Below are 14797 nucleotides of genomic sequence, written 5' to 3' on the forward strand. Positions count from 1 at the left end.
CTGTCTTCGACTTATTTTGAGTAAGAGACGGTTTCTATTATTACATAGGAAACAAATTGGTTTTGACATTTTCTATTGGGTGCAGTGGGACAGATGGGACCCACCTTGAGTGAAATCTCAACCGTTAATTTGAGTTGGGTCCCATCTATTTTGCACCATTAGAAGCGGCTGATTTTAGATTATGGAATAGGAATCGATTAAATTGAATGTCGATTTTTTTGGATTAGGGTTGAGTTTTTACATTCACAAAGAGTTGGGTTTGGAGCTGTTCAGCACCGGGATAGAAATCTTTGGATAAGTTGTAATTGGGATTGGCTATCCTTCATCATTATTTTAGGGAAATATTATCAGCACTACTGTATTTTGATGAGCACTTTATTAAAAGTACGATACGGCGATCCTAACATTCGGATCGGAGGGTTAGGATACACCTATGGAAATTATTTTCTGGGCACAACCTATTTAGGCTGTGGCCCATCTAATGGATGGTTTGGATCATCCTACGGTGCGGGCCATACCCTACTTTTAATAAAGTGAGGAGTGCCATCATCAAAATACAGCAGTGCTGATAACATTTCCCTTATTTTTTCCAAGAATAATAGAGGATTAGCAAGTCTATCCAAGGATAAACTAGACCATTGGCAATAAGCTATGGTGAACAACCCAATTCTAGCAAAAGCTCAACTCAACCTGGCCCAAATTGTACGATTAAATGTGGAATAGTGCTTAAATTTTGCCCCTGTTCGGCACAAGGATAGCTATCAGTGATAGCGATTAGCCACCTTAGGAGTGGTGGGTGACACCTGAGCTAAAAAAGATAAAATAAGAGAAGGGAAACCGTGAGCAGATATTAAAGATCGGAGGGGACAAGCGAGGATATTAAAATGTTAGCTGTGAGCTAAGGTTCCAAAGCTTCCAGAGGAGTATATGTACCCGAGGAATGCAACCTCATAACCTTTTTAGAAGGGTTTTTTAAATTTTTTTTTCTAACTTTCCAATTTGCGTTTTTAATACAATTTAGGATTTATGAGTTAATACAATAAGAGGATATAAATTACCAACATAAGAACAAAGTTGATTTATGGTATGAGCAATGGGATATAAGAGATTATAAATTTATGAAGCATTAATTACGAGAGCTCTAATTGTATCTATCAAGGGCTGGACAATACTATCAATATTGGAGCAATAAGATTGCACTTGTACATTGAACAAAAAAAGAGTTTTAACATAAAGAAGACACTGAAAATTATTATATTAAAATTGGGAAAGCCTGGAGTTTAGCCCCAAGCAAGATGGGGCTAAACTCCGGGCTTTCGTAGGTGTTTTAATTGGGTTTTAAGTGCCACGTTATTATTGGGCGCTTAAGCTCACCATAAGTTTGGTGAGCTTAAGCTCACCAACACTTTCCCTCATATGTATATATATATATATATAGCGAAAACTAATCATCAAATTTTATGAATATTGAATAAGCATTGAGACAAGATATTAAAGCTGAAAAAACATTGAACAATTGAGCTTTGGCTCAACTATGACAGATTTAGCTTTGACAAAAAAAAATGTTCAAGCTCTACAACGTGTCTCATTCTTCAACATTAAAAATTGTAACAAAAATATGTTACAAAATTAATGAACCGTTGGCGAACGGAACCAATCAAACTTATTCCTGCAAACACAAGCCAATCGAAACCTAACAACCACATTCTTGAAAGGAAAACACAAAACATCTCTGAAGTCTAAGTACTTGTGAACATATTCACTTGAATAAATTCATATTCAATGCCTAAAAACCTACATTATTCACTGCAATATATCTAAACTGTAACTGGGGAGACTGATTCCTGGACTCCGTCTAATTTGCCACAAACGCATGTCTTGACCTCTTCACTCTTTAGTGGAATCAACTTCTTCTCTCTACACGATTGGATGGCCCCGTCAAACATATCCTCTTTGGTATATTGGAATTCGAACCCCATATCTGTAAGTTTCTTCGAGGAGAAATGAACGGATTTAATCGTGTCGTCGACGCCTTTAAACCTACACACAAATGTCATGTTAGTACTTAATGCTAGGACAAATTGGCATGACGTAAAATCAAATTAATTATCAAAATGTAAATGAACAAAGTAAGAAACACATGAAGCATATGGAATGATGTATAGAAATTGGGCAAGGCAAGTCAATTAAGGATTTATCTTAAAGATTTTTATTTTCTCATTTATGCAGGTGTTGGTACCCATGTAGAACTCGCCCTTAAAAGCTAGCCGTTAAGTAAGGAGAGGGTGCCTATTTGCCCTTCCACATCCATTCACTTTTATGATATTGGATCTTTGCTTTTCATGGAAACCTCCAACAATCTCCCCCTCTGGATGGAAGAAATGTGGGAGCTACGAGATCTCCCTCGAAGGATTTTTGTTGTTGTTGAGGGTACACCAGGGTTACCGAGATATTCCTCGAGGGATTTTCTCCGTCCTTGAAGGTACACCGAGGTTACCACGCTCTGGCTCTAATACCACTTGTCGGGAACCGGTAAAACTCACCCTTAAAAACTAGCATTTATGGCGAGGGTTCCCAAGTCAGTCACTTTTCCGGTATGGGATCTTTGCTTTTTGCGTTGAACCCCCAACAAATAAAGTCACGACAATAAAATGCCCACAACTATTGATCTAGGCCTGCACTCCAAGTTCAATAGCAAACCAGAATGCCCGCACTTGGATGAAACAAGAAGAGACAGCAAAGAACAAAAATCTAAAATCCTAGACAATTCTAAAAGGTTTGATTTGAGAAGCGACCCTCTCATTTTATAGAGAATGAAAATTAAAGTATTGTAGCACTTTTTCATTTGAAACAAGTGCCTTTTGAATAAACAAATCACCCCTCTGTAAAACTAGTGTCTTTTGAATCAATAACATATATATATTTCCCTACTTTCTTATATTTTAAAAACAACAATATTTTGAAAGTAACCAACACTTAAACTCATTGCTAATCCTAATATTGTATCAGCATTGAGTGATAGGTGCTACCCATCTCAATGGATATGCAGAATTGTAGTTTTGGGCATGTTTGGCAACCATGACAAAAATTTCATGTAATATTTGCTTACTAATGTAGGAGAGGGGCAAAGAGGTGGGAGAAAAGGAGGGACTGATGGCGTGGGGTAGGAAAACCAGGAAAATAAAATTCCTATTTTAAACACAGAATTTTTTATATTCTTTGCTTACCAGCCCCATCACATGCTCTCCTCATTGCATGTTGCCAAACATCTGTAGTTAGGAACCATGGAAACCTAAATTACATGGAAGTTACGTACTTGGTAGGGACGTTATATTCAGGATACTTTTCCTTCAACATTTTTGCAAGATCCACGATAGTAGTGTCATCAGAAGAGCATATATAGCGGCCCTTTGCTTCTGGATGCTCAAAGAGGTAAATATGAGCATTGCATAGATCGTCCAAGTGAATCAGTTGGACTTGCTTTAGAATTGAATAATGAGCTTCAGCTCCTGCACAACACAAGCAATATGAAGCAAAATGATTTTATGTAAGGGAAATGATATATTCTACTCCTCCTTTTCTTCCTCAGGCCACCCCCTTGTAGTGTTAAAGAGTAGTCATAAACACACTGGAGGGGGGCTGGACCGGGGAAGAAAAAGGGGTGAATATATCACTATGAGACGAAACAAGAAGAGGACTATAGTTTGGTTTATGCAACAAGATACATACATATTTGGTTTATGCTTGATTCAAGATCTTCGAGGAAGATGGCAAAGTTTATTAGAAAGTCTTATGTTTTATTTTGGAGAGGAATGTAAATGCCTAAAGGGACAGTTTTTTATTACTTTTCAGGGCTCTGGAGTTCTCTCCTTGACCAGCATTCGATGTATTCATGGGGGACTCCTGGTCCCTTCCTTTTGTATCTTTCGTATGTTAGTTCAATATACATATTTGTCATTCTTTGAAAAAAAAAGAAGAAGAAGAAGAAGATGTATACCTATAATCAAGGCAAGGGCTGTGATCATACTGGGAGGCATGGTTGGCATGATGAAGGGTCCCACCACAAGGGTGGGTATGATGCTTATAAAGTCTATGTTGTTCTCCATAGAGAAATCCCATGCAGCTTTTTCGGCCAAAGCTTTTGACACGAAATACATCTGGCAGCAGAGAAATTACACGTAAGAATTGAAGTCATGGTTCAATAACTGGGAAACCCGACTCGGCTTTAAAGAGTCATGGTTCAAAAATCTGGAAAACCCAACTCGGTTAGAAAGAGTCATGGTTGTAAAAAACTAGGAAACCCTATTCAGCTTAAATGAGTCATGGTTCAAAAACTTGAAACCCGACTCAGCTTAAATGGGAAAAACTTGGCTACGCAACGTTGCGCAGGAGTTTCCTACTCCGGCAAAACGCATTAAAATACACTAAAAGCAGGGGGTGTGACAATATCAATTCCATGGTCTGATATTTTCACACCCTATATTTGATATTTCCACACCCCCTCTTTCCTCTTTATTTTAGGGCGTTGCACAGCCAAATTTTGTTCGCTTAAATGTGGGTGGATTCGGATCAACTTAAACAAGCGACAAGTGACTACATAAAAACACAAACACATTAAGGGGACGTTTGGCTACGCAGATTTTAGAAAGCAGGTTTTAGTTTGAAAATAGTGTAAAAGAGGCTTCATGATCAAGATGTTGTACATCATTTCTTGGATTTTAAGTAAGAAATCCAGGTTATAGAAATCTCTCCCTCATCTTAAGATTTCTAAAGCCTAAAAACATGGGATGATCTGTTACTCCCTTGCTGATGGAAAAAAGGCGAGAAATCAGAAACGACGGCTGGTTTATCTCTCATCTACGATTTTGAAGAAATCCCAGATTCTAAAATCCGTGTATCCAAATCTCTCCCTAATCCTAGATTTTTTCCTTAAAATCCAAGAAACGCCGTCACGACAGCATACAACAGCTTGATCGTGAAGCCTCTTTTACACTGTTTTTAAACTAAAACCTGGATTCTAAAATCCGCATATCCAAACGGCCCCTAAATATTTGGATATTTTGTATATGTAATTAGGAAGACACTTCCAAAATAGAATTTCGTCTGGAAAATAAAGAATTGAGTGAGGATTTGGTCATTTCCACAGTGCTGTTCTCGTGGGGATTCAAGCTCACCTGTCTTCTTGCACGTGTCAGAAAACAGGGTTTTGTCTTTATTTTCCAAAGGAAATCCCGTTTTGCTAGCAGCCCTCATATAATTATGAATGTCATTGTAGAAGATGAATTAAATAACGTAGTAGATGGAATGTATTTTAATGAGAAATTAGCACGTACACTAGCAGGGCATCTGCCCCTGATATTTGATCCAACAATAGCCCCTTAAAAAGTTGAAAACGTAGGCTGTTGTTGGATCAAATATCAAGGGTGGATGCCCCCAGCCAGTGCAAGTGCACGGTCGGGCACCTTATAAAATCTCGTAATTTCCAACAGGACTGCCATGTGAACATTAAATGGCACAACACAAGAAAATGGAAAATGTGACCTTTTACTTTTCTTTTCCCACTTTTTGGTGGCCCTATAGCAATGCAGTCTCGAGTGATAACTAGTCATTTTACTAGCTGAGTCACTTAACTCGGATCACTTTTGAGTTGACTCAACGAGTTTTGGTAATATGACCGCACTTGAGAACTTACATGTAAGCAAGGGTGTGAACGGACCTAGAGGATTTGGGCACAGCAGTTTGATTCAATCCCTTCGGATCCAAATTCTAAGGTTTAAAATGATTTCGGACCATGACCCAGACGTAGCCACAAAATCGGATGGAGCGTCCTTCATACTTTCAGTTATGTCCTTTCATGATGGGTCTTTTTTTTATTGAAATCCAGAGTTTCTTCCCTCTTTCCTCCCTAAGTTTGAAAATTGTAAGACCTAGGACACTCCCGATGGATGGTCCGATTTGAAATAGATTTAGACTCAGACTCAACTAGTAGGACCCAAAAATGCACTCCAAAAAGAATCTGACCGATAAGAGATCTAGATGGATCATGACCAAGACATGGGTGTATCGGATCCCAGGTGGTTCTTTGACAGCCTGGCCCTGTTTGGATTGCAAGAAAAACATTTCTGATGGAAAAAAATATCTTGGGAATTTTATTTTTTCTTTCCACAATTTGGAGGGAAATGATATGATGTAAGTTAATCTGGACGGATATTATCATCAAAGCCTTTCTAAATAAATATTTGAATATGAATGGTTCCAATTATCTTCGTCGTGCGTAAAAATGTAAGAATTTTAGAAAAAAATTTCCTCTCCAAACTTTTCCCCAAATTTCTTGCCATCCAAACAGAGCCTATATATTATTAATGTAAGTATTGGCAAGATGTAGTAAGACGAGATTAAACTGTTTTAGAGACTAACCCAAGCAGTCATCTTCGTTTTTCGGATGAAGTCTATGTCACTCCAACAGTTCTCGTTGTATTCTTCTTTCTGGTGCTCCTCAACATTAACAGTTCCAGCTGAAGATGTGAAGACAACACGCTTGACTGTTGTGGCTTTCTTGCAAGATCTCATTACGTTCAGAACTCCGTTTATTGTGGGCTTTATCACTTCATTCTGCATGAACAAGAAAATATTATTTCCACTTTCTATAGCTCTCCTTTGATAATTAATATTGTTAATAAATGCATCAAAGTATGAGATTTTATATGGTGAGTGCGTGTGAAGTCCAGTATTTTTCTAAAGGTATAGTGGGGCCCACTTCAAAGCATTATCCAAACCATGCATTTGTTGGGTCATAGCGTGACTTCACAGGCACACGCCAAATAACTTATCTCAATGTACATACCTAAACTTGAGGAAAGCTAAACTCTGGAGCACCCTTGCAAAAATGGGTTGAAAGGGTGCCCCGTTGGCTGCACGTCACTATCGTGCATTTAAATGGCTGCAAGTCAAAGAGTATTAAATTGACTTGCAGCCAATGTGGGGCACTCTCAGCCCATTTTTGCAAGGGCGACCTTGAGTTTAGCATACCTCTCTAAACTTACTACAAAAGGAAAAAATTAGTTTTTGCTTTCACTGATGGAGTCCATATTAAAACTCAAGAATTTGGCAATTTCCCTGTTTTACCAAATTTCGGTGGGGACCGAAACCTGAAATTTCGGTGGGGACCGAAACCTGAAATTTCGGATTTCGGTTGGGACCAAAACCGGAATTTACCGAAATTTCATTTTTTGCCATTTACCGAATTTCAGACTGAAATTTTGGATTTCAGTCCAAAATTTCGATTAAATGCCATTATTTATTAAAAAAAAGTGTTACAAAATTTTGGAATTTCGTTTCAGAATTTCGAGAAATTAATCACTATAGTAATATAAACATTAAACACTCAACCCAACCTGACCCAACTTGAGAAACTATTTAGCGTAGGGTCGGTTTATGAATCTTGGGTTTTCTCATAAAGACTCAACCCAACCTGTCCAGAGGTAACTTCTCTGGTGGGTACGGTTATGGAAAACAATAATTTCTTAGGTAGGTTTGGGCTATGGAAAACCCAACCCGTCTAACCCGGTTGCAAGAGTTTTTTGTGTTTGTGCCTCTGCTTTTTCTTCTTCTGTCATCGTGGTCCTTATGACTGAGGTGGTCATGACTGCTTCATATCAATTACGAGTAACAAATTTCAAAAACAAACTATAAATGACAACTACTGGCTGCAATTCTACCCTATTTTATGTGTTCAGATACATTGATGGCAAGCCAAATGCAGTTAAGAACACCTTGATTGGATGATCCTAGGCCCTTGATCTATCAATCCTCATTTGAGGATTGCTAAGAAGAAAACGAAAATTGCTAGGAAGAAAGCCACTTTTATGATTCTTCCTAAAAGACAAGTAGCTGGCTGCAATTCTACCCTATGATATGTGTTCAGAATTTCAGATACATTGATGGCAAACCAAATGCAGTTAAGAACACCCCTAGGTCCTTGACCTATCAATCCTCATTTAAGGTTATGTTACACACCAGACCTTGTCATGTACGACCCAAAATTGCATCGTTTACCATTGATAATAAAAGTGACTTTCTAACCCGCTGTCTTCGATGAGACACTCTGTTTAGCACTGCTAGCAAAGCTGGAAAAAGGACGGGATCTTGGTTCCACGTGCACAAAAAAAGCAATGAAGGGAGCTCGTACAGTTGTATCCCCATGAAATACAAACACAGTCCACTCTCATTTTTATGGGTGCAATTTGGGTCGGGTAAACATTGACCTGAGCCGAAAATAACCCGGGTGAGGTTTGGAAAACATGGGTCTTGAGTAGGGTAGGATTTTAGGTTGAAAAACCAGACTCAATCTTTGGTCGGATAGTGTTTAAAGAAAAAAAAAAAAACTCAAAACTCAACCCGACTCTTATAGGTGTACTATGATTTTCTTAAATATCTCTAGAATTACATGGCGAATTATTTTCTAGTATATTAATATAATTGTTTTCTAAAAGTTGATAGTATTAGTAATGTGAAAAAATAGTCTTTTCTTAAATTTATACACATGATGATATAAATCTAGAGATTTTTTGGGTGACAATTTCCTATATTTTACAATCTTTGAAATTAGCTATTATGCTACGCTAAATAATAAAAACCCGACCTAACTTGAACCAACCTGAACCAACCCGAGAAACTATCTTGGGTAGGGTCGGGTTTTTGAATTTAGGGTTTTCTCAAATAAAACCCAACCCAACCAGACCTGGGATGATTTCTCGCACAGGATATGGTTCAAGAAAGCCGACCCGCCCAACCCGAGTTGCAACCGTAGTCATTTTCACTGCTGTCTTAATTTTCTAGAGGGGACTCCGATGTCTCACAAATATTTATATGATGAGGTATGATAAATGCAAGGGCCCTCTTGTATGATAGGGAAGCATCAATCCCCGCCCTCTCATGTTCGGTGGGGTCGCCATCTTTTTCCACAAGGTACCGAATAACGCCCGAGGTCAGTCTATATATTCGAAACAAAAGGATGCGCCCCATTGGTTGCACGTCACAACAGTGCAAATATTGCACTTAGAGGATTTCTTTTACATAAACCCATAATTTTTTGCAAGTAATGCAGAGGATTTCTTTTACAAAAACCCATAATTTATTTTACCACTTGGTAAAATAACAAATATACCCCCGTTCAAATTATCATTAAACTCTTCATTGACAAACGTGTTTTCTTCCCAACAGTTCAGTCAGCATCTTTAAAATCAGACCACATATAGCTATAGAATTAAGACATGATGTAGAAATTCACCTCAGGGTCTGTGGACTCAAAGTCCATGGGAGTTGCAACGTGGAAAACACCGGTGCAACCGTCGATCGCCTCGTCAAAGCTTCCTTCATCATCAAGGTCGGCTTTCCATAGGGTCAGCCTTTCCCCCGAACCTTCAAGATCCAACAAATGTTTCGTCTTTTTAAGATTACCTGCAAAATCGGGTCAGTTTCTCAATAAAGTTTGAACTGATCTAGACCGTTGATACTGTGAGCAACTTAAAACTTATTTTAAAATATTTTATCTCAGACCACACTGATTAAACAATAAGAAGAAGAAGATTCTCTCATCAACTAAATTTTCATTAACCAAATATTAAATATTTTATATCCGACCAGACGATTTTAAATATTGAATCAACCAAATTTTATGCTAACTTTTTATAGAGCTGGAAAATGGACATCTCACCTAATCTTTTACTTCAACAAAATTTGCTTTACTAAAGAAAAAGAAGAAGAAGAAGGAACAAAACTTTCTAATCATAAACAAACCAGTGGGGTTGTTCTGTATAAGTTTATTTCATTCTTGGACAGGCTTGCTATCCTCCTTTCAGTATGAGAGCACCCCCAAAGCAGGGTGGCAAATCCTAGGGATTTAATCAAGATAAAATAATCTGATAACCAATCTCTAAAACAGTTTATATAAGATTTCCCGTTAAAATTGTGTTTAAAAATGCCGATGTGGGTCAAAATTTCCTTGTCAACTCGGCGATTGAGGTCACAGAGTGCAAATTTAGAGTGTGGGGGGTCTTCGATGAAGTGGGAGAGTTGTAAATCTATCAATAAAATCATCGGATAGCGAATCCATGAAACAGGTTATGGAAGGATTTCTATATTTAGAGTGTTGGATGATAAACCTTGAAAAACAAGTATAAACCCAAAGAAAAAAAAAAGGTTTAGTGTAAGGGAAGTAAGAACCGAACTGGGATCTCTGACGGTGGCCCTCACGGTATAACCTTGTTGGAGAAGCCTCATAACGAGCCAAGACCCAACAAAACCCGCTGCTCCCGTTACAACTACTGGTCCCTTCATCTCTCTCTCTCAGACTCCTTTTCTCTTTCTCTTTCTCTTTCTCTCTCTTTTGGTTTTTGTATTACCGCTCACAAATTCTCCTCCCTTTATATAAGATAAGTACGCACGCGCTCTAATCTAACATTCGTCGCAGCCACAGGCTTCCCGAAAATAACGACACGCTTATCCCATCACCTAACCCCAACTCCCCAACTACTATGTTTCCCTCTGTTATTCAATCATTCATTCAATTCTAGACATAAAAAAGATGGTGCATACATAGTTACCAAAATACCCTCTTTCACATATTAATTTTCAAACAAATGCCATCTGCCCGCCCTCTGTCACTTTGCCCCACCTGTTACGCTGTGATCATAGTTAGCAAAACTCCATTTTAAACCGCATTTTTCTCCAAAAAAAAAAAAAAACGTATTTTATTAGTGTGCCGTTTAAAACTTTTACAATAAACTAAACTTAGGTTTTTTTGTTAAAAACATTTAAAATGCCTTTTTAACACTTTTTTTTAGCCAACTTTCCAATTTTACCTCCACCGTATTTTGTAAATGACTAAATTCTAAACTCATTTTCTTGTATTTCGGTTTTTTTACCGAATCACGTTTTGTTGTGATCGGTGACTCGGGTATTGCTTTGAAAATTTAATCTAGAGTATGGGTATTTTGGTCATTTTAGTCCCAACGATAATCCTGTTTTAATTAGCAAAGCCGCCCCCTGTTATGACTTTTTGCACTTGGGAAAAGACGCTCCGACTCAATAGAGATTAGGACACTGTCATTAAATTAAAGCCTCTACAATTATAGAATTTATTTAGGACAGTGATAAATCGACCCCCATATAAGGGCAGCACTGAGAGAGAGATTGAGGTCGATTTAAAATATTAGGGGGTCGATTTATCACTCCCCTTTATTTATTGATAAATGCGTTTTTGTACGTGATTTGGCTCAGCTACCAGTACAGTCACGCACGCGATTTACCTAATCAAAGTTGTAGCGGCTCTTCATTGCAGGTGGACTGAGTGTTCCTCCCTGGCCCAATAACCGCACAATTGGGGCCCATTCTCAGACGTTCCTAACCGTTCATAATTTTCAAATTCTCAGCCTGCAGTGGCCGTCACATCAGTGGCTTACATCAACTGAAATTATATACTCTTCCACTTTTCTTCCATGATGGGCCACCCACTTCAGTTTAAAATGAGTAGTCAGTAGGGGTGACCGGGGAAGAAAAGGGTGCAAAAATATCACTTACCTTTTTTTTAACGCCAATTGAAAATGCCATCTCGATCCCATTGTCCGTTCTGGGAAATATTCATTTCCACGCGTCCATCTATTTGTCTTTCATTTATTTTTTTCGGATAAGTGGGACCTGAATTTTTATTATGGGATAGAGAAATCGACAAAGGGATGGCTGAAAATTTAATTTTCCAAACTTTTTCGCTACCCCGTATTGCACAGCATGTGGTTTGGCACAATAAGGATTACCTATTTTTCAAATTTTTGTAATTTTTTTTTTAAATAATATATATGGCATGATAATTCTTCGGAGATGATTTTTCACCCCCATGTAGGATTATGCGCCCCCCTATTAACGTGAATTGCAGGCGGACTTTTAACGCTTTTTGACGTCAAACCACGCTAAAAGTGGGGCGCATAATCCTACAAGGGGGCAAAAAAATCATCGCCCTAATTCTCTTAATGGAGTAAAACATCTTAGAATATCTATTTTTACGGCCCACTTCATAAGTGATCATCATCTGTTCATTTGTTGGGCCAGGACTATACAGTCATTTTTGTAAAATAATCGACTAGCCGCCACGCACCATATAAAATCTCGATGGGGATGTATTATAAAACAACAACATTATTTTTTGAGGAGTGATAAATCGGCTCCCATATATCTTAAATCTACCCCCCATGTGTCTATCTCCCTCCTCTTTCTCTTTCTAACCCAGAGGAGAGAGAAAGACGAGTCGATTTATCACTGCCCTATTTTATTTTATTTTTGAAGGGTACAGATATACTGAAGGGTCGAGATATATTTGTCCCATTTTCTTCCACGACCACCCCGCTGGTGTAAAAAGAGTAGTCACCAATACACTTGAGGAAGTGGCCCGTCCCCTTTTCTTTCACAACCCACCCACTAGTGTAAAATGAGTAACCATCAATACACTTGTCTGCATTGGTCATTGTGTAAAATAAAATGATAGAATCTAAATAAAATAAAATGTAAAATTAGACATTTCAATAAAGATACGACACTTATACTAGCATTCTTGGCTCATGCTATGCATGGGTGTAAAATGGAGGGCCTCAAGGGGCGGAGCTAGGAATTTACAGTTGGGGGCCGGATTAATTTACACTTGTCTGCATTGGTCATTGTGGGCGCGGGGGGAGGCACATAGAGCTTGAGGGGGGCCACTTGAAAAATTGCTTTTATGGTGCATGGTTATGCATGCATGCCTAGCTAGTTTAGTGCCCCCCCCTTTTCATCCATCACAACACGAGGTGTAAAATCATGGGTCCACCCTACGCATGAGCTCGGGTGGAGATCATGGGTCCTATGCATCTTGATTTTAAAATGTAGGCCCCACCTGATGTATGGTTTTGACTTGAGTTAGTGGGGCCCTATCAAAACTTATAACCGAGTTTCAAATGTATTTTGGTCTTTTTAAGCTAATCTTTTCACATATAAGGACATTTTTACCTTTTATGAGATCTACCATGAGAATGTTGGTCACCGATTGATGGCATGTCCCGAACTGTAAAATCAATCTAGAAGACTTTTTGCAAGTAAAGAAAATTAGAAGACTTGTTTTGCAAAAACCTTAATGATATTATGGCTCCCTTTTCTTCCCTGGGCCACTCCCATAGTGTATTTATGTGTCATGAGCCATGACCACTTTTTTTCCACTTTGGCGGTGGCCCTGGGAAGAAGAGGGGCTGAATATAACTTGTCCTATAAGACTGGTTTTCAAGGAGAGAAGACTCCACTTGAGATTCTCTGAGTCAAAAGGGTTAAAGTTTGAACGGGTTTGGGCATAGACTTGAGCAAGTTAGAATCAAACTCGAGCTCTTTGTCTGCTTCTAATAACTTAGTCCAGGACTAGGAGGGTGAGGGACAAAGGCTACTGCTATATCTAGGTAAGAGAGAGGAGGCAAGGATGATGGCCTTAAAGGAGTAGGAAAGGAAGGGTATGAAGAAGGGAAGTTTGAATGGTTTTGGATAGATGCTGAATTTTGCAAGGGCGCCCTTCACTTTAGCATTCAACATTTAATAATTGGGACATGATCATCCCCCCACTCCCCCGAGGATGATGCACCCCACTTTAACATGAATTTTTTTTTTTTCACGATTAATCGGGGTCTCCTAGTGGAGATGATGAGGGCGTGGTTAAAAATCAGGAAACAAAAAATTCTACTCAAGCTGATCGAGTTTTTCCTGATTTTTAGCATGCATTCTCAAATTTCTCTCCTTCCACTGCACTACTCCTCTCTCTCTCACCTCTCTCACCACTTGGAGACACCGATTTATCTTGGGGGGGTGGCGGGTGGGGAGGGGGTGGAATCCTGTTAGCCAGACATGGCCTAAAGGATGCTATTAAGTTTAACGGTAAATCTAGTGCTTCTTGGATTTACTTTACTAAGATTATTATCGAATTACACATTGTTTGATAGTTGAGTTTCTTGATAATAGAGATCAATGTTTTCCATGCAAGTCACAAATTTAATGATCTGCCAGAATTTCAGTGTTTACTTTGTTTAGGGGCCGTCTGGATACGCGTATTTTAGAATCCTGGATTTCCTCAAAATTGTGGTTGGAGACAAGAGAAGAAAGAGAGCAGCCGTCGTTTTCTGATTTCTAGTCCTTCTTTTGGACAACAAGAGAGCTGGCGATCGTTCCATGTTTCCAGGTTTTAGAAATCGCTAAATGCGGGAGAGATATCTAAAACCTGGTTTTCGTACTTAAAATCTAAGAAACGCTGCCAGGACAGCATACCAGCAGCTTGATCATGACCCTCTTTTACACTGTTTTCAAACTAAAACCTGGATTCTAAAATCCGCAAATCCAAACGGCCCCTTAGTGTGGGGTGCTCTGTCATGGTTTTTTGCATAATTGATGTCCTGATAGTTTGTTATCCTGATATTTCCTGTAATAGAATGACTTTCTCGGTTGAGATTTGACAAATTTGAAGCACATTTGGAGGCTTGAATATGTTGATCACGCTGCTCAAATCAACAGTTTCTACCTGTCAAATTGATCCGAACCGTCTATTTGATAGGCCTTGCTTGGGATCTTGTGTTGCTAATTGTAACATCCCATGGCGTGTAATTTTCTGCTGTCAATGTAAGCAACGGTTCAGATTTACACATTACTCGATATAATGATTGTCTGATCAACGTGATTTTGGGGCTATAGAGAATGGCAATCAAATGAACAAATTGGGATCGATAAAAGGTGGGACCCA

The 14797-nt window shown here is 38.7% G+C and overlaps 1 protein-coding gene across 1 annotated transcript; it reads right to left on the minus strand.

The window, feature by feature from the left end:
• Positions 1–1563: 1563 nt before the first annotated feature.
• On the minus strand, positions 1564–10408 carry DFR (dihydroflavonol 4-reductase). The gene is made up of 6 exons (XM_077388211.1): positions 10230–10408; positions 9290–9459; positions 6418–6612; positions 3998–4157; positions 3317–3509; positions 1564–2040 (listed from the first exon to the last, which is right to left on the minus strand). Exons 1-6 carry the CDS (start codon positions 10336–10338, stop codon positions 1818–1820), a joined length of 1050 nt encoding a protein of 349 aa, XP_077244326.1. The 5' UTR covers positions 10339–10408; the 3' UTR covers positions 1564–1817.
• Between the last annotated feature and the right edge of the window lie 4389 nt (positions 10409–14797).

This window comes from Tasmannia lanceolata, unplaced genomic scaffold (assembly GCF_043159265.1).
Source record: "Tasmannia lanceolata isolate RefF3 unplaced genomic scaffold, GAP_Taslan_0.1 ptg000008l, whole genome shotgun sequence".
NCBI classification, from domain to species: domain Eukaryota; kingdom Viridiplantae; phylum Streptophyta; class Magnoliopsida; order Canellales; family Winteraceae; genus Tasmannia; species Tasmannia lanceolata.

Excerpts from the sequence above, each read along its gene's own strand:
- DFR (XM_077388211.1), bottom strand. The coding sequence starts at position 10,338 with ATGAAGGGACCAGTAGTTGTAACGGGAGCAGCGGGTTTTGTTGGGTCT. Across the intron at positions 4,158-6,417 it reads AAACGAAGATGACTGCTTGG|ATGTATTTCGTGTCAAAAGC; the intron begins GTTAGTCTCTAA and ends CTCTGCTGCCAG. Across the intron at positions 2,041-3,316 it reads GAATATAACGTCCCTACCAA|GTTTAAAGGCGTCGACGACA; the intron begins GTACGTAACTTC and ends ATTTGTGTGTAG.